General features: G+C 45.7%; 2 protein-coding genes across 2 annotated transcripts in view; one reads left to right on the top strand and one right to left on the bottom strand.

The window, feature by feature from the left end:
- Positions 1 to 5,701, top strand: part of LOC115321271 (alpha-(1,3)-fucosyltransferase C) — a 39,936-nt gene extending 34,235 nt beyond the window's left edge. Inside the window, exon 2 of the mRNA XM_029981492.4 lies at positions 1,157 to 5,701. Within this exon, the coding sequence (XP_029837352.2) occupies positions 1,165 to 2,340 (1,176 nt within the window). The 5' untranslated portion in view covers positions 1,157 to 1,164 and the 3' untranslated portion in view covers positions 2,341 to 5,701. The remainder of the gene's footprint in view (positions 1 to 1,156) is intronic.
- A 15,738-nt stretch (positions 5,702 to 21,439) lies between these two features.
- The window catches only part of LOC8029339 (sodium/hydrogen exchanger 8), a 29,616-nt gene continuing 26,412 nt past the window's right edge, over positions 21,440 to 24,643 (bottom strand). The window contains exon 16 of the mRNA XM_029978527.4: positions 21,440 to 22,989. Within this exon, the coding sequence (XP_029834387.1) occupies positions 22,870 to 22,989 (120 nt within the window). The 3' untranslated portion in view covers positions 21,440 to 22,869. The remainder of the gene's footprint in view (positions 22,990 to 24,643) is intronic.

Raw genomic sequence — 24,643 nt, 5'->3', positions numbered from 1 at the left:
AATTAAATCACAGTAATTCAATTACTGCAATCGAATTATTACTCAAGTGTTTTGAACGGCAATATAACAGTGCTTCCTGCAACATCGGGCTTTGCTCAACGGTTGTGTGGTCTTGGTAGCGTAGGTGCAAGCTTACACCACATTTACTGGCACCTTCGAGCCCGACCGAGCTACGTTCTAGAGTGCAGTAAAGCAAAAACTGAACCATGCATAAACATGGTATTCCAACCCCACACTATATAGACCTTAGCAAAAATCGCCTTCTGCTGGGCTCGTACGGTACGCCTGAGTATGCGCTGTTGCTCTGCTGTGCGGTATATCGGACTCTGCGAATCCGTCCACAGCTCAGTGACAGCAATTTTCTCCCGGTGATAAACGATGCAAAGGTCTATAGTGTTCGCGTTTGTACTCTGCCAGTGTCACACGAACGAACGACTTGTGAGACAAGGAGAAATCAACGCTGGCAAGGGAGCGCACAGTGCTTTTTATTTATTTTCGGTCAAAATCTCTCCACGGCCTTCGTTTATTCTCTCTCTCTCTCTCTCTTCCTCTCTATTTGCTCAATGGATCGCATGTCCGCAGTGAGACGACAGATGGTGTCTACGCTGTATTCCAGCTGCGGTCGTGACGTGCGCAAGTTCCCAATGTCGGTGACCGGTGTATGGGGTATTACGAGTTTAGACTGCCACGGCACAGCGCACAAATTTGTGGGATCCTTTCTGAATGGCTGTAGTCACTGACGTCTGAGAGATACGGCACAATTGCTTTAAAGGGAAGCTACGGAGCTTCTTAGAAAAAATGAGTTAGAAGTGAATTCTAGTGTATTTTTACCCCGTGAACCCAAATACTAAAACCATTTGCAGCGTAAGTATTGTTAAACGCGAGAAAAACGCGAAAGACAGTCGCTGTACGTGACGTCATCGACAGATCTTTTGGCTGCCCAAGGCTAGGGAGGCGGGGCTTCAGTCCTATTTTGAAATTGCTCGTATGGCTCTCCGGCGCGTCGCATTGAAATATAATTTTGATATGTTTTTTTTAAAGGTCAAATGAACGCAATTCAAGCGTTTTTTCTCAAATGTAGAAATGCCCCACAAATAAAAAACAATAAGTGCTGGAAGCTGTGAATTGTTTTACATGAAGGTCTTCTATGTTTCAGGGACCCAAATGTCGCTGCCACGGAAGGGACATAGCTGCCCCATCTGGCCGAAAATGACGCCGTCCGTGCGGACAAGCATCTTCATCTTGACGTCTCTCCTGCTGTTATTGTGGCTCTTCTCGTTCAGTGCATTTCGTCCAACATTCCGGCAAATAGTGGGGGTCTGGTCGCCGGTCAAGTGGTCCTATTACCCCTGGTACAACCGGGACAGTGCAAATGTCACCAAGGAAGTTCCCCGAATTCTCCTTTGGACTTCGTTTTACGGCACGTGGATCGGATCCCTGAACAATTCTAGGACAGGTGAAATGTTGACTACGAAATGCAGCCGCTCGTGCATCCTTACTAATGACAGGAGTCTCCTGGAGTCCAGCGACGCGATTGTGTTTCACATCCGGGACATTGACATGGCGAACCTGCCCCAAAGAAGGTCCCCTTTCCAGAAGTGGGTCTTCTGGTCCATGGAACCTCCGCCTTACTCCGTCTTCGCAGGTTTCAAGTACATGATGAACATGTTCAACTGGACTATGACCTACCGCTTTGACTCTGACATACCCGTGCAGTACGGCCAGTTGGAGAGGAAGGAGGACCTGGCTCCGAAAAAGAATCACAGTGCACTTTGGAAGTCAAAGTCGGTGATGGCCGTCTGGATGGTGAGTCACTGCAACACGGACGGCAGACGGGAAGCGTACGTGAAAGAACTCAAGAAGTACCTCAAGGTCGACGTGTACGGCCTGTGCGGAGACCACAAGTGCTCGAGAAGTCGGGGAACTTCCTGCTACTCCGATTTTGAACGGAAGTACTTTTTCATGCTTGCTTTCGAAAACTCCATTTGCCGAGACTATATCACGGAGAAGTTTTTCACAGCCCTCAGGTACGACATGGTGCCCGTGGTTTTCGGAGGTGCCAACTATACTCGAGTCGCTCCTTCTCGGTCCTTCATCGATGCCCTCAGCTTCAAAAGTCCGAAGCATCTTGCCGAACACTTGACACGCGTGGCGAAGAACGTTAGCGCGTACAAAAGTTATTTCGACTGGAAGTCGCGCTACAAGATACTCTCCTGGTCGGAGGAGTTTTGTACGCTATGTTCTAAATTGCACGGTAAGGACTTCAGAGAGCAAACTACGTACAATGACATGCGGGTGTGGTGGGAACAGGAGGGCCGGTGCCGGTCTTGGAACCTGTGAACTTGTTTATAGAAACCTACGGTGGCCTTTCGCGTCATTGGTCAAAGTGATCCCTGATTTTTATGACATCCGGAGGTTGAATAGATGGGTCGGATCTATACCTTTTAAGTTTTACCGCTGCATTATAGTGTTCTTTTTTTCTTCTTTTAGTCGGTCCATTTGTAGTCAACGTTTGTTGTAAGAAAGGTTGTAGTGTCGCTCGTCTCGCTTTTCCTTGGGGATCATTTTCGCTTTTGGGGATAACATGATGTGATCTGAGGCAGGGTCCAACCAGAGTAACTGTATGGTCCAACTAGCGTGTTTTTAAGTACCTTCGAGCGCGTGGCCGAGACGGTGGCTGGGGGGCTCGGCTCGAACGACATGGGCAATTCCATGTCGTTCGGAGGGGAGAGAATGCGCTCAGCCGGGGTACGCAGATTCGGTTTGATTGCATTATGGCGTTTCGTTTTCCTTGTATCGGTATGGATCTGTCCGCAAAGCACACCGCGCCCCATCAGCCACCGTCTCAACCGCAGGCTTAAAGTAGTTTTTTGAGCATTGCTGGAGACTGTTCCTATTTTTTGGAGGAGGGAATTTTTGGTCAAAGTACATAATCGTGTTGCCATAAAATAGGCTGTATTCATCTGATGTCACTCCGCCATCCTTTGTTTACTGGTTTGGTGTACGAACAAAATACACCATCATGCTGCCACAGAATAGGCTGTTTGCACTTGATGCATGTCATTCTGCCATATTTTGTTCAATGCTGAGTTAGATTATGCCAAGAAACTGTACCGCGGCATCTCAGTCAGCTTGCGCTGAGCGTAGAGACAGTAAGAGTCGTTTACAAAATTTGCCGAGGGCGGCAATAGATGATGTACTTGTTTTTATGAAAATATCAAAGGATGAACTTATATCAGTCACCATTTACGGATAAAAACGGAATTGGAGAACTATGCAGCTTGGTATATTTCTTTTTTTCCATGCGATGACAGGTCGCTGTTCAAGTCGCCAAATAAACAAACGTAAACGATATTCTTTTATGAAGGCTACCTGCTAAATAAGTAAAAATAAGGTGGACAGTGAAAGAGTGAGGAAAATCTCCTCGCACTATTCAGGGGCTTAAGTCGCTTTGTGTGACGATAGGTTTAGAATTGCTAACTTGCCCCCTTTTATATAGTCACAAGGCCCACCAGACCTGCAGGGTTGTTGCTTCATTTTGACAAAGAACGTGCTAAAGTGCACATAACACACAAATTAAAATTTCTATGCTTACGTTTTCACTGGGGTATATGAATTCAACCTTTGATATATTTTAATAGCAAATGCACCACCTAAGCGCAAAATGTTGTACCGTTCTCTACTGACTCGATTCCTACTGTCGATTTGGATTGGGGTCGTTCCAGTTTGGTCCACCCTGTTCTTGTAATGCTATACTATAGGTCTATAATTTTATACCACAGCAGCTAGATAACGTACAAGGAGTATTCTCAATTGAAGGGATTAACCTCAGATCCATCCATTCTACCATATGTTTTCGAAACTTTTTTTTTCCCCCCATGGAGGAAATGCTTTTCCTAAAAAGTTGTCGTTTTGGATAGAAACGTTTAAGCAAAAGTGAGTTGCGCACTGAACGGTGTAAAACATTTCCCTATGCGAGGTTAACTATGGGACCAGCTCTGGTATTACAAAAAAATAAATACTTAACTGTTTGAGAGCGTCTTTTGTTCGACTAGAGTTTTAGCGGTGCTCAGAGTGCATTTCTACAGGCACGCGAGTCGAACAAGTCCGCCCTTTTTCTGTAGACTACACATGTTACTGCAGAATTTGTAGCCGAGTACAGCATCGTTGCGTCTTACAGCAGTGTGGTGTTTGCTTCGAGAACATGTACATATACTCTCCGTAGTGCTAGTTACGCTTATGGCGTAAGTGTCCAAGTGAGCCTAGCACAGCCTTTATTGTAGGGGTCAACGACGGCCGTTGCATTTACTGCACATCTGACGTATTGACAACTTGCCATGTCCGACTGCGTCGAGGAACCCGGTGAAGATCTGTTGCGGGGCTTGTGTCACCGTGCACGCCTCTGTGCGGCATGCTTTGCCACGAGCACCCATTCTGATTTGTAACATTTGTGCTTCAAAAATAACTTGTGATATATATGTGGTGTCCTGCGCGGTATCTGAGTGCCATTGCTGTTGTGTGTGACGAGGTGCTGGTGTTGTGTACGCAGTGTTGCGGACTATTTTCTAAGCGACATTTACTATATGTCTCTCGGGAGTTAGAGGACCTTGAAGGAATATTCTGTCACTACATACTGTTTAGAACGAATCATTGGTACTAATAATATGCGAGACGTGCATTATTTTTTCATCTCCACGCGCCAGTTGTTGCTGGAAACAACGATATTGAGCTGCGTGATAACCTCAACTCGCGACCTGATGTAGCGGTCACATGTTCTGGCGGCCGGTTTGTGGTCTACGCGTCTAGATATGCCCAAGACGTAATTGCTGCCAATATCAAATTTCTGCGATTTCCGTCACGGCGCTAATTTTACAGGAACCTGAATTTTAGCCGGCGCATAGACTGTACCCGGTCTGGAGATCAGCAATGGGCTCGTTCGATTTACCATTCCTTGCCCCAATCTACACTGCTGTACACCGCCTCATTCGATTTGCGAACGCAGCGTATATTTTAAAACGCATATCGAAGTACGCCGCCCTGCACTTTTCTGCGTCAGTGTAGGCTGGCATCGGTAAATTGAACGAGCCCAACGACGCAGCGCTTTGTGTCCGTGAGCCGTACTCGGCAGTAGTGTTTTGACGCCCCGGTTCAACACGCAGGTTTAGGCACGTTTAGGTGGTCTATCGATACCCTCGTGCAGAACTGAAATCGTCGTCGTTTTCCCCTAGACCTGTCACCATTGACTCAGTATTGCCGAAGACGAAACTGGAAAACCGTAGCTGGCATTTATTTTGAAATTGTACTGCGTTAGTACAGTTGGCTGGTCTTTCTTATTTCCAGTACCATGATACACTGCGTATAGAATTGTAACATCTGAGCCCAGCATCATTCCACTGTCCCTTTAAATGCTGTCTGGCAAGGCCGCCACATTGTTAGAGGGGAAATCAATATCGTTTTGGTGACCAGTGGAGTAACTGGGGAAGCGTGTTGGGCCGTGTGGGATCGGCTGTGTAACCAGGGCAGAGAATAAAAATGATTTAAATCGTCATTTAAATCAGACTATGATGATTTGAATCAAACCTATCCCACAAACATAATCGAAAATATATTTACCGTTTGTTTGTCACTTCATGCTATCTTTGTGCATTTGTTTTATATTTACATAAGATAAGCAAGCAATAAATATTTATGTACGGCTGAACATGAGCAAAATGAAGTGCTCTTCGGAGAAAAGCGGAGCGTTGAGCCCGGTGTCACCTTCCACTTCGTTCGTCAGCTATGTAACGTCCTACTGCAACAAAATCGGAACGCAAAATAAAGAAGCGATAACTAGAAAGGTAATGTCCAATTGCAATCAAGTCAGTACGCGAAAGAAAAATCAAAGCTTTTTAGCTAAGCAAAAGTCAAGCTGTTTTTGTTCTAGTATGGAGGGTATTACATAAACGTTGCCACTACCCACAAAAAAAAAATTTCTGCAAAAAAAGTTGATTTTGAAAAATGTAATATTTACGTCTACCAGCACCTGGAGAGTATTTCCAGGAAGTTTCATTAGTTTACACCGCATAGTTAATTTTTTATAAATTATTTTCGGTCCATTGAAGCTAAAGAAAAGGTAGGGGTTGGAACACTTTGACCACATTTTTCTCCATTCCACATTTTGGCATAAATTTCATTGTAGGAAAAATTTCGTTTGTTAATGGGACAAGAGGAAAGACCTGCTTATTTTTTTTTTTCCTAAGTGGAATTCTATGGGCAGTGCAACTATGGAATTGTTTTTTGACTTTGTGGATGTCTTCTATAAAAGATGTTAAGATTTTGTGGATGACATAAAAGGCAAAAACATTTATTTGATATTGCACTGCGATGTTAGCATGAAGTAAATTCCTTTTTGGAAATTTTCTTTTCACAGCTGCGCTCTCCAGGCATTCTGCTGCGGATCTAGAGTAGAAAGATGTTGGGTATTACATTAGTTTCTTAACAATAGTTTTCCTAAACAAAGTCGGTGTGTTCCTGATAAAAATTACTACAAGTTATTTTACAACTCATGCACACTGATGAAACTTTGCAGTGCATTCTGCCTTGCAACTTACAGAATATACCCTAAATTTCATTCATATTAAGCCATAGGTTAAAAAGTTAACCCTATTGGGTAGTGTCCCCCCTTAAGGCCGGTTCTCACATGCAGCGAAGCGCTGATGTAGCGCTCCTCACGTGCCATGCATCAGCTACTTATCGTATGCCATGAGCAACAGTTTTGACGGTGCGATACAAAGGTGGGGAACGCTGCCGTCAGCACGCGCTTAGCGCGAGGTTAGCGCTATACTCGTAGCGCTCCGCTGCATGTGTGAACGGGCCTTTAAAAGGATGCTGAATCAAACATTTCATTGTCTATAATAAGTGGTGCACTATCTTTCCATGAGTCTGCAGCTGCCGGTGTGCGCGAGCACACGCAACGAAATTGAGTTGCCAAAGATGACGGAGTTTCTTTGGAAACTCCAACCGTCATTCCGCCGTTTTTGAAACTTGGACTCGACTGTAGCATTGTATAAATACCACCCGCGTTCATCTGTAAAAGTTCTTCCTGACGAAGGCCGAACTCCGGCCGAAACATCGAAGTATAAATCGTCCGTTGTTACTGTTTTCACCAAGGGTTTTTTCTTCTCAGTTATATACACACGCCTTCGGCCTCCCGCCACCATGCCCGTTGTATATATATATATATATTGCACTTCTTTTTTTTTTTTTTTGTGTGTGTGTGTTTGCACAGCTTTTTTTATCCGGCGAATGCATAACTATTGCGCGTGGTAAGAATTACCCTCGCATGCCCAAATCAACTTGCGTTTGTATGTATTTAGAAATGCTTCGGGGCGTCCATAAAGTAATCTTTCGTTGGTAGAAGCACAAGTTCCGCAATGCCCTTTCAGTGAGAGTTCATCGAAGTAGGGAACACAACAGCAGCATGTCCTGGGAAGGTCTAGATTTGTAGAAAAGCTAAAACTGGACCTGCCAGGATATTTGGCCTTCTCTCCCAGTGTCGTTGCAGTGCTCGCCCCGATAGACATGCCCGCCCTTTTTTTCCATGTTGCTTTGGACGCTCGAAGCTCAACCGCTGTAATCGATGATGGTTTTAGCTGCGTGTGCAGCAATCCGAAAGTGTGTGAAATACCACAGGAAGCCCCGTCACATTTTTTTTTTTTTTTTTTTTTAAGTCATGGGAATTTCAGTTGGGCATTGAGTTGGCTGTTTAGATAAGCACAGTGAGCCTGTATTTGCCATCGGTACCAGCCTTACAGCATTCTAATACGGAAGTGGCGGAAGGGTACGCTTTTGTGGCCTTTCTCGTAAAGCCCCTCTATCCTGGGAAAAGTGGCCGCCATTCATTGTTGTGAAAATGCTCGTGACAGGTGCCGCTTGCCCCTTCTGGGAAGAACATGGCGTCTGAAATCTAGCTCAGTGCTGCGCTGTGCCGCCATGATCTTCCCAGGGGCTGCACGTGCCTCGTGCATCGGCGGACCTTGCGCTACTTTTGAAACATGAAGGCTTTCAGCAGGCGTTGGGCGTGCGCGTCTTTTTATGCGGACGGGCACGACGTTTTTCAGCCGAGTTCGGTCGTTTCCAAGCACTTTCAGCGTCTAAGATGTGCTATGTGTGAACAGGCCTTGCATGTACAACGTAATTTTATCAAAAAAAAAAAAAAAAAAAAAAAGAAGCTTTAGTTGTTCTAAATATCTCGGAAGAGGAGTTGACAATGTACACGACCTTCTCGGCCGGTATGTTACCCTTACACATTTTTTACGGTTGTATGTAGCGGTTTACATACTACTATTGTTTCAGTACATTTGGGCGTGCGGAGTCAATTATACGCTGTTTCTGTACCACGAAGGACCCTGAAGGCGGCTTTTCGCGAAACGGTGGAAGTTTTTGTGCACCGTATTGTATACGTATATAGCCGTGCTTGCCTCCTTTTATATTAGATTTTTTTTCTTTTTTCAATTTACAATTGAGCGTTCTTTTTTTTTTTTTTTTTTTGTCTTTTATGTGTGCAATGCAAAAAGGAATATGAACGGTATTTGACGTTGTTTTACCTCCTGCTGTGGTTGTGGTTCTTTACCGTTCTTGAGCGCCGGATACCCGTCACCAACCATCACAGGAGTTTGATTGAGAACGGACAGTTGGTGTTAGTAAAACACTTTGATGTTCTGCTCCAGTTCCGACGTCATTACGGCTGGTCTGACTGGCTACATCAGCTGGTCGAACTCTTTTCCTTACAAGAAGAGTGACTTATAAGAATGGAGTTTTGTATGTGAAGTTTTCCAAAAGAGCCTTGCTCCTGAAAATGATTGTCTGTCTACAATCTGGCTAGCTTGCAGGCATGTCTTACGAACTGATGGAATATTCTGGTTTTAGTGTTCTCCCAATTGGCAATGGTTTTATGGCAAGCTACATCTTTCTGACGCTGATTTTGTAAGATCGTTTTATTTGTATTAACAAGCACGCTGAATCCAGTTTCACAGTGAAGAGATATAAATTCTAAAGGACCTTCAATTTTGCTAAATAGACCATTTGCTATATTACCCAAGCATCAAGGAGAATGCAGGGATTAGTGTTCCACACGCGCACGCCTTCCCCGTATAAAAGATTCGAAGTAAATAACCCAAATAAAGCGTCGACGAACGTGCGTGCAAGATACAATTTGTTTTCGATTTTTGCTTTAGAAACTTTACTACTGCTGAGGCCAGCACGTGCGGCGCGTGGAACACCAATCCCTGCATTCTCCTTGATGCTTGGGCAATACAGCAATAGGTCTATTACCATAGCACAAAAGAGCCTTCCGCGAGCGTAGCACGCGCTACACGTTCTGCAGTGTCTGCAGCGGTAATTGTTCAGAAGGAAAAATCTCAAACAAATAGCACTTTGAACGTGAGTTCGTCAACGCCTTATTTCGTTACTTCGAATTTGTTATATAAGGAGTATTCACTGGACGCCATATTTGTGGGTGCTGTCTAGAGCGCATGCTCAGAACGAGCCCCCATTAATAGGCTGCAAAGGCCGGCCATTTTGACGGTGTGGAATGCACGTTGCAAAAGAACCGTGGAAGCTAGCCATCAGCACGCGCTCAGCAGTCGCGCACACAGCTATGGCCGCCAGCGAATACTTCCTATAGGTAGGGCGAGCGCGTGCAGCGCGTGTACCTACATTCCCAGCATTCTCCTTGGGTCTTGGGCATTTAGCGAAAGGTCTATCGCTCCGCTTGTAGGTTCTCGACGTGAAGGCACAGTGCTGCATAGGGCTGTTGTCCTTGCGCGTGCCTGCGTGCGTGCGTGCGTGAGACAGAAAGTGAGAGATGGTGACGTACGTGCGCACACAACGTGCGCGTGGAAAAAAAAGTTTTCCGAGGACTGTTGCATTCCAAAAAACGTTTCCTAATTCTTATAGACTCCCTGAAAATATGGACATCCATAACGGGGGGGGTCTTGGACTACACTGCCAGAGAATGTTTTTGTCCCCGACCCCGAGTACAGTAAAGGTTCTGAGCCATCATAATTAACCATTCCCGATCAGCGCGCGTAACTTTCAGGACAGTCATGGCCAGTGCGAAGTAGCATTCTCCTCTCCGTTCTTGACAAAATCGCTGCACTCGTTGCGTGCCCGTCGACTGGAATGCAGTAGTAGTACGTAGTGCGCAGTCTTGTTCGGCGGGTTCCGCCTTTTAAAGGGATGCGGAGCAAAAATTTGGAGCTCACAAAACAAAGCTGGAGCGCTAGGCGGGACGCTACAAAACCCCAAAAATGTCACTCGTGTAACGGATGGCCGTATTTTTGGAAAAGAAGTGTGCGCCTGAAACAGTGCCGACGAGGCCGGCGAGACATGCGACTTCTCGATTGTCGTTCCCTCTCATCTTGGCTTCGTCCCTTCGAGCTGGTGAACCGAATCAAGGAGAAGAGAAGCGAGGCCGCTTCCCCTCGTTCTCAACTGTTCGAAGAGAAGCGTGAGGTCACACTGCTCGCTTGATCGCGCCCCTTTTCCAAAAAGTACTGCCATCGGTTTTAGATGATGTATGAGTGATGTTCTCAAATTCATAGCGTCCCGTTTAGCGCTTCCGCGGCCTTATTTTGCGAATTCCATATTTCGGTTCAGCATTTCTTTAACGAATCCCTGGCACGACGCAGCGTTTTTTTTTTGTTTTTTTGTTTTGTGTGTGTGCGCGTGCGTGCGTGCGTGCGTGCGTGCGTGCGTGCGTGCGTGCGTGTGTGCGCGTGTGTGCGCGCGCGCTTGTTTGTTTGTTTTGGGAAGGCAATGTAGGCGATTGCAACAAATGTTCCACGCTATTCTAACAATCGAAACTTCCGTACCAGTTGCTTGTTCTGGTGTTTGAGCGAGCTGAACCGAGAAGCATTAGGACACGTTCCGTCGGCACGTTTGTCGTGTTGCTTACAGGCGGGAAATAATCCATTGGCGAAAGTCCTTCCTGATCGTGCGCCGACACAGCCCCTCGAGCCTGATTCATGCATGTTATACGGCACATTGCGGTGTCGTATGCAAGCAACACCGATACATAATCCCAAATCGGAATGCGGACGTTGTGGCGATTATTCGCAACCCCCTGGCAACTCCATCCGGCGCTCGCCCTCTCGCAGACGAACGAAGAACCAGAGGGACTGAGAGGGCGACGGATGCAGGGATTGTCGGCCTTGGTGCTGCTGTTTCCGCATGGTTTGTTACCGCATGGTTTGCGTGAAGAGAATGAACGACATGTTCATTCTCTTCAAGCACGTCGACAGCTCCGTCACCATGATATGCTCCCACCCTGACCGCTTCGTATATTTGTAGCCAAATAAATTATTCTTAGCGCACTGACCAGCGTCAGCGAGCACGCGCACGGGAAATCCTGTTCCCGTCTCTTCCGTCATCTTGCGACTACCGCCCCGCCACCTAGAGGCGTTGGAGTTGCGAATAGCCTGTTGCAGGTTAAGAATAGTTCGATAAGCTCCTCCCCACAGAGCACTCCACTATTTCCACTTTAGCAGAACGAACGCTGCAATACATCCTATCCTATTGATAACAAAACCGATGTGCTGCATTTTCGTGGTCACCTAAAAAGGCCAACGCGGGGTGGAAAGGGAGGATTTTTTTTCTTGTGTGTATTGTTTACATGGATTTTTTTCTGACTCCAAGTCCACCGATGGCAGGCGCGCGGGTGGTGACACGTGTAACGCGCGACTCTTAGGTACGCTGGTGCTCCCCCTGCAGATAAGCTTATCTGCCCAGACGGGTCGGAGCGCTTTTGCCGATCTGTAAATTCTCTGTCACCTTTTATTGTGTTTCATTGCAGCAGTCTGTTGCCTTTTTCTTCTGTATACTGCCAGAAACTGTTGCCTCCTATTATAGATGTATAGTAGCATTATTTTTGCCCTCACGTATGATGGCCCGCCTAAATCGCCACCAGACACCAGACCTGGCTCCAAGACTGTTGGACGATATTATCACAGCAGACGCTCCCGCTGCGGCGCTACAAAAAATGCCGTCGACGCAGACGGCCGCCCCTGCAAAGGCGTTCATTGTCGTTTTACCCAAGCGGAGAACATATAGTTATTCTCGCACCCTTCCGCTGAGCCTCGGGCGACCCTCAGTTTCCATCTCCTTTCTGCCAAAACCCCAGCATTTCGGATGCCTGCCTAGACTGCCTGTGACGGCCGACCTTTCAAGAAGGTAGGGCGAGGGAAAGGAAGACTGGGGGAGGAGGAATCGGACAGAACGCTGGAGAGGAGAGGGTGGAACCTTCTCCTCTCCAACCTTCCGCCTGCTTCATCCTCCCCGGCCTTCCGTTTCCTCGCCCTACCTTCTTTAGTCGCAACGGACTGGTGTTTTCATATGCCCCTTCCTCTCCCTGGCGCAGCATGGTCTACGTTGCATTTTGCGCCATTAAACACTTTAATAATAATGATAATATAATTAATAATACATAATAAATTATATTCCATATATATTCAATATCATTGTACAAATACGGGTTTGTCCAAGCCAAGGGAGGCTTCTGGGACAGGATCCGGCAAATCAAACAAAAATTTCTCAGAAAAAAAAAAAAAATTATAAAACGAAACAGTACAGAGCGAACATGAAATGCTAGTCTTGAAGTCATCAGCATTTTTTTTTCTCCATTTTCTTCTCGTATTACACTCGGACACAATCGGGCACTTTATTGATGACAGATGGCACATAATGAGAGCGAACTCTTTTACCGTAGCGAGTTACACAACGGGGTGTGTGACGGCGATTCCCGTTAGAAACAAAGGGGCGTTTAAAATCGTTATTCCAAGAGTGGCGTAACACGACTGTTTCCACGAACAGTGAAGATGAATTGGGCATTCGCAAAGACTCGAACATATTCTCATCAGTTGACAAGTCAGTGATATTCCACACTCCTTGACAAGCCCTTCAAAATACGATCAATTTTTGTTTGCCACAGTTCTGCGCAATTACCCAACAGTATAATTCCATACCTCAATAAACTGTACCCAAGGGTATGTGCAACAGACTTCCTTTCAGAAAACGGCATAACACTTAGCTCTTGCAAAGTAAGCAACTCGCGGTTCGCAGCTTACCAGAAACGTGCGATAAATGTGGGGACCGGGGAACAAACACAATTCAAGCCGCTCCTTTTCTTTAATTTAACTGGCAACTTAACATCTGCCTTCATTAGTGGATACGTGAGACATATACCAGTTTAGTTTTAGACTTATTGACCGTAAATAAAGTTTCATCAAACCAGTTCATTAATTGCATCGCGTCGTGTTCTAAAAGACGTATGGCACTATCATATTTCAAATGACGTGCGACGACTATCGTATCGTCGGCATATTGCAAAATACTGCAATTGGATACTGTGGCTGAAGGGTGATACACATAAAGATTAAAAAGCAAAGGTGATAGAACCGACCCCTGGGGAACGTCGGCTTTTATTTCTACGCGTGCACTTTTAAAACCGCCAACAAATATGAGTTGAAAACAATATATACATTTTTTTTTCCAAGGATAGCAATAAATAAATAAATAAATAAATAAATAAAAATGGTCCGCGAAAGCCAAAACGATACAGTTTGCGGGGGAGCATCTTGTGACTGACAGTGTCAAATGCTTTTGCTATGTGCACGAAAAGCGCGCAAGCAAATATATTATTCTCGAAGGCTGCTTATGTGCTTATGTGGCGCGCCTCCCTTGAAACGTGGCTTAGCAAGTGCAGTTTTTAGGTCAGTAGGGATATTGCCAGACAGCAAAAACGCATTTATCAAGGCCAACAAGACCTCTTTGACAAGCTCAAAATTTCGGACTAGACCGCCAACGCGAATGCCATTGATACCGGGTGTTTTATTTCGCTTTCGAGTGCGGCTCGCGGCTCCCTTCCCTTACCCCCCCCCCCCCCCCCCCCCCCCAAAAAAAAAAAAAAAAAAAAAAAGGAACTTAAACCGAAAGACTGGTTGCGGTTTGGTAGTCTCGGTGCTACTGCTACCTTACGTACAGTTGAACTGCTTTTGACTCGGATAGATTGAAAGTAGTTAGAGTTTCGTTTACTGCTCTGGACAAAAGTTTCTTGTTTCTTTTCTGATCTAAAATACTGAACAAAAACGTTCATAAATAATTCAAACGGTTCGAGCCACTTATATTTTGTATTTCGACTAAAAAGAAGCTTGTAGCGACTGACCAGTAGTAAGCCCAGGACCAAAGACGTCACATATCGCGCGCTTTCGGTACCGCGGATCGCCCCCGTAGGTGGAGGAGGTTTCCGCGTCGTCCGGTTAAAATATGACGCACTGATATTTAGTTACTCTCTGCGTGCCCGCTGGCTTGCCCGAACCCCAAGAAACGTGGAAACCGCAAAAAAGGTAGACGCTTAAATATGATTGCAGGGCCCCTTTAAGCTACTCTATAACGATAATCTCAATAGTGACAAAAATTAACACATTTTCTGAAAATCTAGGGAATTTTTCGATAAAAAAACAGGGAAGAAACGACCGCGGAGGTTGGCAGCACTGGTTGCAGTCGGCGGCAGCGCTCCGAGAGTTTCGGTTCTCCTCCGCTCTCATTGGACTGTCCTAGGGTGACCACCCGTCCCGCGACTCGCGGGACTGTCCCGCAGTGAGGGCTGGTGTCCCGCGTCCCGCAAGATATTCCAAAATCTTCAAAATGTCACGCATTTCACACTCCTGTGGAATTCACTATACGCAACTCATGGCGCTGCTGAACAACGGGGCACGGGAAAGTGCGCAGGTCGCTGGCAATCGTGTGAATCGCGATGGTACAGCATTTTCTATACATGCATTGCGGGAAGCGACCGTCGTTCTCGCAGGAGAATTGATGCGCATGCACCGGTGTGCCTTTCTTCCCTTGGTGGCAACATATTGCAATAAAAAATTGCTTGCCAAAAGTTGAAAAAAAAAAAATATTGTAATTATTTTTAAATCGTGCTGTGTCAATGCCAAAAAATTTCCGCGGAAATATTTTTTTTTTTTTTCAAGTGAAGACGACCACACAAGGCAAAACGACTGCAACTCATAACGGTCAACAAGAGCAACATAAGGTTCGAAATTTCTGTAGGAGCATGTTGGTAAAAATAAAAATCTACAGAAAGCAAGAAGCCGTAAAACATTTACTCCTTCTTTCCTCTTGATGCATTGAGTTCCGCTGCTGTCGATTTTATGTTCTAAACTTAGACACATTTATTAACATATCTGGCATTAAAACTTAAAATATATCACTGGGAGTCAAAAACATTTGACCCTAATTGCCGAAACACAATTTACAGCTGTATAATATGCTTTGGGACAAGACAGGATATTAAATGTGTTAGCAGAGCCACATTTCGTTGCGTCTGTTGATAAATTTTCTCGAATAGTTATTTTTTTTTTCCATGCTGCTTTTTAACTGGGCCTCAAGAAGGGAAAAAAATGTTTCCTGCTTCTGCCCCAATCTCGGGTTAAAAAGCATCGTGGTAAACTTCGACCAGCTCGACTGCGCACTAAATTATTTCTTGCAGTTGCCACAGTTGAAATACAATACCGTACTTCTCTTACAAGCTCCCCCTCCCCCTCCCCCCCCCTCCCTCCCTCCCTCCCCCCCCCCCCCCCCCCCGGGTCAGCGTGTCTTGCATTTCGCTAGCAGGAAGGTGGTCACCCTATACTGTCCGCCGGCGCTCGCACGGCGGCGACGTTCCCGCTGAGGGCGGACGGGTACTGACACGTCCATCGTTGTCCTAGATGGATGCCCACTGACCTCGGCTTTGAATCTTCTTATAGTTTGAAGCTCCCGACCCCTTGCACTTTGGCTCGGAATCTGGATGCGCTTGGCGCTGGCGTGCTTGGTGACCATACTCGGACAACTCTGATACCGCTTGCCCGCCGGAACTTCCCGATGCGCTCAACACTGGAAACTGTGCTTGTGCGTGATGTGTGTGCGCTCTGTGCACCGTGTTTGGTGACGACGCCTGGACGACCATGGGTGCCGCCCGAATTATACCGCTGCGCTCACCACTGGACACTACAAAAGTATTTCGCGCGATGCCCTTAGCCGTTACAAGCGATAGATCGTCACGATTTCAGACCCAGGCTGTTCCGCCTGGGTCTGAAATCGCGACGATCTATCGCTTGTAACGGCTAAGGGCATCGCGCGAAATACTTTTGTGGTGTCCAGTGGTGAGCGCTGCGGGAATTCCGGCGGTGCACCGCCTGGGTGTGAAATTGGGGCACCAGTTGGTACCGCGCGGTACCAGTGGCTCTGCAGAACCTCTGGAACCAGCCGGTTCCGCCTGGATCTGAAATTAGGGTACCGGTTTGTATCCCGTCTGGAACTGCGCGGTTCTAGGCAGGATACAAACTGGTGCCCCAATTACAAATCCAGGCGGAACCGTCATTTTTCATTCCGGCCTGTATCTGACATTTTCGTACGGGTGTCGACGTGCGCGCGTTTAGTGGCATTAGGATCGAGGCCTTGCTTTCGAAGAAGTCTGACGCCCTGCCGAGATTTTGATACTGTCATTTTACACGTTGGCACAAACCAGCGTTTATTCCAGCGCGTACATTGACAATTGGAACGAAATCCGACGATGTAGGTCGTCTTTTTTTTTTCGTCCTTCCGAGGCGGGAGAACCGGCTATCTTCGTTGGAGTGTCAGCGTAGTCGTGCCGAGATCCAGGCGTTGCATGATCGGCACAGAGATCGTGAACTGGCTCGAGTTCTGCCGCAAGAGGGCTTCGTGTTCATCGGTGAGCGCCATCTGTGCATCGGCTGCTGTTTTATTTGTGATGGAATAAGCTGTTTCTGGAATCTTTTACCCAGTTAACTCGATTGAGTGCTCTCAGTATGTTTGTTATTACTGAGACTAATGCATGTTTTCCCTTCTCTCACAATCTTCATGAGATTGCGAGCATACGTGCAAGTCGAACGTACGGAGCGGTGGGCTTGCACTGGTCCCCTTCGACGCACATAAGCTCACACTAAAACGCCTCGAACCGAGCTAACCACACAACCGACGAAGCCTCACCGCCTCGCCTCGGCAGCGCTGCACACGTGGGCGAAGGCCCTGGGCCGCAACAAGCCCGCACGCACGGATGGCACGCACGCCGGCGACACGTGTGTGTGACTCCTGGATATCTATTGATACTATTTTTATGACGCATGGTATTTGCTATCAGTGTTAGAAAACAGTAAACAATTGATAAATTGTCTAGAATTTTGTAAGGTCACGTGACATTAACTTTAAAACAATAAAATATAACCTCTTTATTTTTATATCCTATATTTACTTATAAGAAAACATATGTATATAAAAGAAATTGCGTCCTTACAAGTCACGTGACCTTTTGCGTAGATGGAGCCAAATCTCCCGAATTGGCTACGTCCTCGGGTGGATGTAGCCTCTTCCAATGTGTTTTGAATATGTAAACTTTAAAATTGTTAGCGTTTCATAACTTTAATATTCAGCAAAGCATTTGTTTTTCTTATCTATGTCCAACTTGAAGGAAGTGCAAACAATCGACTAACCCCCGAAGAGCAAGCAAACTACGCCTCAAAATCTGCCTGGGACCATCTTGTCAGGGCAACTCCGGCGCCGAAGTTGACTCACTTGGGTCGTCGGGCAGCTTCCCCCGGGGAGGCGGGGCAGGGGGTAACACGAGATGGGGACGGGGTGGGATTACGCGGGATCCCGTCTCACCGTCTGAAGTTACAACCCTAGGCTCCGCTGAGCAAGCATCCTGCTTTATGGCTGCCTTCACGCCCCGTTTCTTCAGAACCCCGATGGACTCGAGCTGTCGTCTGCTACAGCATTCCCAATGCTTTCTTCGTATCTTTTTTTCGAAAAAAAAAAAAGATAATAAACGTTAATCTCTAAATTACGTAGGAAAGCTCTAATAGAAGAGAGCTTCCAATAAGCTCTTTCTATTCCTTTTGATATTTCGGATGGTGCAGATTGGAACCCAACCGGAGCTCCGATCGAAACATGCACTAACAACATACACTCCAAGTTTATAAACACATTTTTATTGACGATCGCCCCTCTCACATCTCCAAGCGCTAAAGGCATCAGCTGCTAAAGAATAAGTTAGTGTAAATCGGACTATAAAACCGGTATGGTTGAAGATGTGGCGTTCTATAAATGAACATGCTGAAGACGGCAGACAAAGTGCAACGAAAAAAAACAACCGATTATCGCTTTCGCGAGACTGGCAACAGGGCACTGCAAATGCATTTTTCATGCAGTAGAAGCTCCACCTCCAGCGCGAGCTTTCTTCTTTCGGTAACACTTTGGGGTCTCGTGAGCGCGCACAGACAAAGCACGACGGAAGGCAACGAGCGCATGCTGGAAGCAAAACTTCTACGTATTCTTAAAAAAAAAAAAAAAAAGAAAACAGAAGTGGCAGGAAGTTTGTTTCGTGGATTGAATTTTTTTTTTTTTTTTTTCAGAGCAGTATTAAGCTGAGACTAGAAGCTCCGCCTTCAGCTCGAGCTTTCCGCCTTTGCTAAGAAATGTGGGAACACGCAGGCACGCGCAACAAAGCACCGCGGAAGCCAGCGAGCTCGCGCTAAAAGCGGATCTTGTTGTCCCACTGTGCCTGGTAAAAAAAAAAGTACAATCTTACGTTTTGAGGGTGTCTGCGAAACAATCGAGGAGCTAAACATTTTCACACGGCTTCGAAAAGCAAAACGGGCGCTCGTCCTAACAATGATTGCAACTTAAAAAATCCACTAAAGTAGAATGCTGGGCTGGTAAATAGCAGCCAGCACAGACAAAAAAAAAAAAATAAATAAGAGGAGAATCTAGGACAAGCACTGCATAGCTAGCACTTTCACTTTTTCTTTGAGTGCACTGTTAAAATACGGTATTCACACATCAAGAACACAAGATCATTTTTTTTTGTTATTTTTTTCTCGCTCCCCAATTTTCAAAAGCTCACAATATCTTGAACTGACAAATATCTGGACATTGACTACTAGTTTCATGTCCGTGCAAAAAACAGAAACATGGCAGTGCATCCTACACTGTCAATGTAGCAGAAAACAAAATTTTTTAATGTCGCAAGAAATATTCTTCGATGTGAAAATATTGTAGTTTGCACACAATCCTGTACTTCCTTCCTCTATGACAATTGCTGGATCGCGCTTCCCCGCTTGTTCGCTGCAGCGCAAGTGAAGCCACCGGACTTCACTCGCTTGGGATACGATTTGCCGTTTTTGCTAGCCTTTGCTGCGGTTTTCCAGCGTGCTGTGGACACGTTTTCTACTCGTTCGTCGTCATTCGCCGAAGAAGTTTTTTGAAGACTCTGTGTATTGTTGAGACTTGCCGTTGTGAACACGTGGAAAATTTTACGAAAGTGCAGTGTCGCAGGAAAAAGGCACAACGCGTCGAAAGGAAGGGCTGGCGGCGTGTTCAAAGCTTCCTTGGCACGCCGAAGTGCCGTGTCTCTGTGCCTTCGCACGCTTGGATACCGACCAAGAACCGACGCCGTGTGTATGTGTTTAGCGAGTGCAATGTGCGTGAAGCTGTTCGTGCCTCTGGATCAGCGTCTTTTCCCCTCGCGGTTTAGGAACGAGCTTAATCCAGCGTCCACTAGCGACGGAAGATGGGGGGAAGGTACGTCTTTTTTTCGTCCTTAGACGATTTACACAATACCGTGCACAACAGCTCCTCATCACTGATCAGTGCTGGCTTATGATCAACCTACTTAATTGCACTTGACGTTTGAGCGCGGCTCGCCTAATTGTAATTGGTCAACAGATTGCACACCACCATATCGGCCACGCTTCAAAGATTTTCATTCTCGCCGTCTTGTACTTTTGCTTTCGAAAACCCCCTGGCTCCACAACGTTGCCCTATTCGTGCTCCCACGGAATCTATTAGAGTAGATTTGGGACATAGCCGTGGTTAATATAGTACATAAGAACACGTACAGATCTCCCCCTTTTATTGATAGCAACTCACCGGAACAGCTGGACGATCCAGAACTCCGTGGCCGATATATATAAATGATCTAAAGGCATCTACGCGCGACACACGTTCAGAACTTTGGCGCGGCGTCAATTCTTGACCGGTATCCAAGCGTGCGAAGGCACAAAGATGCATCACTCGGCGTGCCAAGGAAGCTTTGATCACGCCGCGACACCGGCGACACGTTTTCGACGAGTTGTACCTTTTGATACGGCTTCACGCACATTGCACTCGCTGAACACATTCACACGGCGACGGTTCTTGGTCGGTATCCAAGCGCGCGAAGGCACAGAGACATGGCACTTCGGCGTGCCAAGGACGCTTTGAACACGCCGCCAGCCCTTCCTTTCGACGCGTTGTGCCTTTTTCCTGCGACACTGCACTTTCGTAAAATTTTCCACGTGTTCACAACGGCAAGTCTCAACAATACACAGAGTCTCAAAAAACTTCTTCGGCGAATGACGACGAACGAGTAGAAAACGTGTCCACAGCACGCTGGAAAACCGCAGCAAAGGCTAGCAAAAACGGCAAATCGTATCCCAAGCGAGTGAAGTCCGGTGGCTTCACTTGCGGGAGCGGCAAGCGCGATCCAGCAATTGTCATTGAGATCAGTGTTCTATACCCTTCCAATGCAAAAGTGACTAGAGATACGACTTCCGTCTTACTTTTAAAGGGACCCTGCAATCATTTTCGGGCTACTTTCTAATCTGTGCTAAGCTTATTTTTAGGAACATAAGATAATATGCAAGAAAAAAAAAACAATCTCAATACTTCACACTGAGGAGTTATGGATGGAATCAGTCTGCACAGAGCCGTATATGTAGAGAGTTTGGCCATTCGTTGGGAAGTATAGGAGACAAATGAGGAGGCGCCATTGGCCGAAAGCGGGCTGGGCGTGTTCCAGGGCGTCTTCAGAAATTCGAATCTGACCAACCAGAAGCCGGAAATAATACCCTGGCGGTGGTCGCGAGAAACAAACCTGATAACTGCATTGGAGTAACTCTCGATGGCTGAAAATATGGTACACGTGATGTTTCAATCACGCTCATCCAAAATGATGGTGGATGAGTGCGACTAGCGGAACGATCGACATAATCCGTACGCCAAACGCCGAGGGCCGGGAATCTGCCGTCCGAGTGGTCACACTCTGTCCGCGCAAAACAGAGTTGAGCGGTGCATTCGTTTCTTACATCTTTCTGCATGGTCATGATCAAAATAGCACGTGCACCCTATTTTCAACCAAAAAGAGTTACTACACTTCACTCTTACACACTTATTAAAACCATATACGAACATAGACTTTCGATCAGAACTGTTTCTCGCTACCACCACTAGGGGATCCTTTTCGGCTTCTGGTTGGTCAAGAGAGCATGCCAAGCCCTCTTTCCGAGTCTGCTGCACGCCCTGGCTCTGCCCGCGCCTCCCATTGACCAAACTCTCTACATATACGGCTCTGAGTCTGCAAATATAAAAAAAGATAAGGTAAGCAATGTGATGTTATGCTTTTTCATGGGGCTTGATTGTTTGGTTGATAAGCAGCATGCATTATAAGAGACATACCGTTGCAAATGACAAAATATTGAAACTGATTGCAAGACCCTCTTCTCAGAATCACAGGGACTTCACAACACGGAAAGAAAACTTGGTAATGCATGTATTAACTCGATTCTCACTCAACATAACAATATATCAATAGCATAACAGCTTGGTATTGGCACACCCCTCATGCACACTGTCTCGGTATAACATATGTAAAACATACAAAACTAGTTCCCGGTAAAATAACTTGGCAGAAACAAATAACAAATGTAACAGCAAGAGTAAAATGACACCTCAAAAACCAAGCCTTTAAAACAGTGCAATGCTGAAAACTGAGTCAAAGGTCTGAACTATACAACTATCTACAAAAAATTGCTCGATTTTCTGGTGCTTCATCACATTATAAATCTTATAAATAGAACAATAGCAGCAAAATAGATAATTTGCTGTACCATACTAAATTACAGCATTTACTTATATCACTGGCTTCCCACACTCCCATATAAAATGTTTGGCAATGCAAAAAGCATGCTCTTGTCTGTCTTTTTCGAAATATTCCACTTTTCATCAATATTGGAAAACATTTATGCTATCATGCATAGCAAAATAAGCTGTAATGTGCACAAACATGCCTCCGAGAACTCTTAACGTTCACCCATGGTTGTACTTGACAACTGCAGACATATCTTAATAGTACTTCATGAAAAAGAAAAACAATTAACACATTACACATTTATAAAAATGCAGCCCAATATTTCAAGTTACTTTTAGCATGCTTATAGTTTACTAGCAGATCCGTAAACTAAAGGAAATTACCACAGTGTTATCTCACTGAAAGGATATTCCAGAAACTTGGAAGCTTTCCCACTGTTGCATGAAAACATTGAGCACTTTTTTTTTCGTTTTCATTGACCGAGATTCTATACATTCTATAGAAACATACACCCAGCCCAAAAAACGAGAAGCAAGTTTTTCATACCATTTTATCATCCTTTTACCGGCCCTTTTCATTTACCAGTATTAGTGCTTTCAACCAGATGATTTGCTTATTTGACAAAACCTTGCTTTGCAATCCAGTCTTTGTTCGTCCACAGCTATGGTCTCCGGTGTAAAAAAAGTGAACTGACCCTTGTAGTGTGAATTTCTGTTTCCAGAAATTTTTGCATACTCTACAAGTGTTCACACTTGCACTTTAAATAGTGGACATCTCACATAAAATTAGAACAAAAGAATGGCAACATCACAGTTTTTCAGCTCGGGTGTGGAGGCATTCTGACACAATGTGCTGTGCTGTGCTAATTTGATCCTTGAAGCAGTTTCATTTTCTTCTTCTACACGAACGCCAGGCCGGAATCAAACGCCACCAATCTCGGAGTCTTCGTCTTCCTCATCCGTTTCCTGGATGGGTGCCCGAATCGCCTGGTACCACTGGTTCGTAAGGTCTGTCATCTGTATCTTGCCATCTTGCACTTCCTGCAAGCCATTTCACCCATCAACCAAAAGAATGCGCTCAGTGAACATTTCTAACTATACTAAAAATATCCACCATCAGCATCTCAGAATATATTTTTCCCTTGGTGTTTCGTCGGAATCTATGTGTCGCCCAGAAATAAAATCGGTACCATAATTAGTCACTGCACAGGGGACTACACATTGAGGTGCATAGCTTTCAGGATAATTACGGTATAGTTAGTCATGTATAAGAACATTCTTAATTTGTAAAAATAAATGTATAAAACAAAAATTCAAAGCATGCTGGCTATCATCAGAAACCACCATATCAATCAATTTTAAGAAAGATTTCAGGCGCACGCTTTGCTTTCCTTGGTTCCCAAAATGCAATTAACTTTGACGCGCCTGCACTGTTTTTCCACTGCTTGTCATCCATATTTTCACTCCGCCAGCCTGCACCTGCAGCACAAGTGGTGGTTTTTTCGATTATGCTCAGCTAGTTTCCAAATGAACTCGTATGCTTACTTTTAAAAGTAAAATTATCTAAAGCACTATGTAGCTCAACAAATTGGGCCCTTGGCAGTGAGTGCTATGGAACTAATCGTTTTTAATGCGAAAGCATTAACTGTCCCAAGCGAACCGGCGTTATCAACTTTTGAAGCCGTGCCAGACGGCACCTAAACTCCCCTGACCCAAAGGAGTGAAGCCTGTCATCTGTAGCAGCGATTTGATAGATAGGCTCCCATTGGCTGCCGCACGGCGTAGTTCCAAAGAACGCCACACACCGAGAATCCCTCTCCATGGCGGCGCATCCTGACTGCCGGTAAGAGGGAGCGGCTGGCCGCAGAGCCAGCCCAGGCAAACTCCGGAGAGGCAGCACGGCTGAGCTCAGCGCAACGCAGCCACTTCATGAGAACATGCGCTCGGCCGTTGGCTGCAACCTCGGCAGTAGCGAAACGTAATCGTCCACGCCAGTACGCCGCAGACGAACCAAGAGAGTGGAAGAACGACATTCATGCTTTCGCATTCGCAACTCATAAGAAGTGCTTAAGTGTCCTTGAAATTTTTTTTGTCCGGATGATGCCCAGATTCACCTCGTGTTCGGCGAAATACTCGACTCTCATAGCATATTTTTTACGACAGCCTTAGTCCATATTAAATAATTTGGCACTAAGTAGTACCTCACTGATACATTTTCTTTCCGTGACATTCACAAACGCTGGTCCTGTTCAACTCCCGTAAGAAAATGTATATTAATTTCTCAATTGTAGCTTTCGCCTTCACAGTTACTTCCAAAAACTGTCATCCAATGTGGCTGATGTGACATGTGGGATTGCCCGGCCGTTGTCACACTCTCTCTTTTGCTCCGCCCCCTTCTTTTTCACGACTTTGCTTCTGTCTGATGTGCTTTTTGCCTGGACGGGCATGACTTTGAAGTAGACTTGAAAAGAATTTGGGCTTTCACAATAGTCCATTCATCTTTCTACCTCGTTCTCCGTCTCGTATGCGCTTCTGTTGTGCCCGGTTCTCCTGGTTCGTTTAGTTTCATTTTGAGGCCAATTTGGAGTTCATGCCCATTTATGATCATACCAACCTTATTTCAGAGCTTGCCTAGTCACCCTAGCTAAAACCTACTCTTCGAAGGCACTTGCCCTGTTGTAATCTGAAATTCCAG

Source organism: Ixodes scapularis, unplaced genomic scaffold, assembly GCF_016920785.2.
Source record: "Ixodes scapularis isolate PalLabHiFi unplaced genomic scaffold, ASM1692078v2 PGA_scaffold9__187_contigs__length_104089568, whole genome shotgun sequence".
Taxonomy (NCBI): domain Eukaryota; kingdom Metazoa; phylum Arthropoda; class Arachnida; order Ixodida; family Ixodidae; genus Ixodes; species Ixodes scapularis.
The sequence above is the reverse complement of the archived record's forward strand: the minus strand, read 5'-3'. Positions and strand labels throughout refer to the sequence as shown.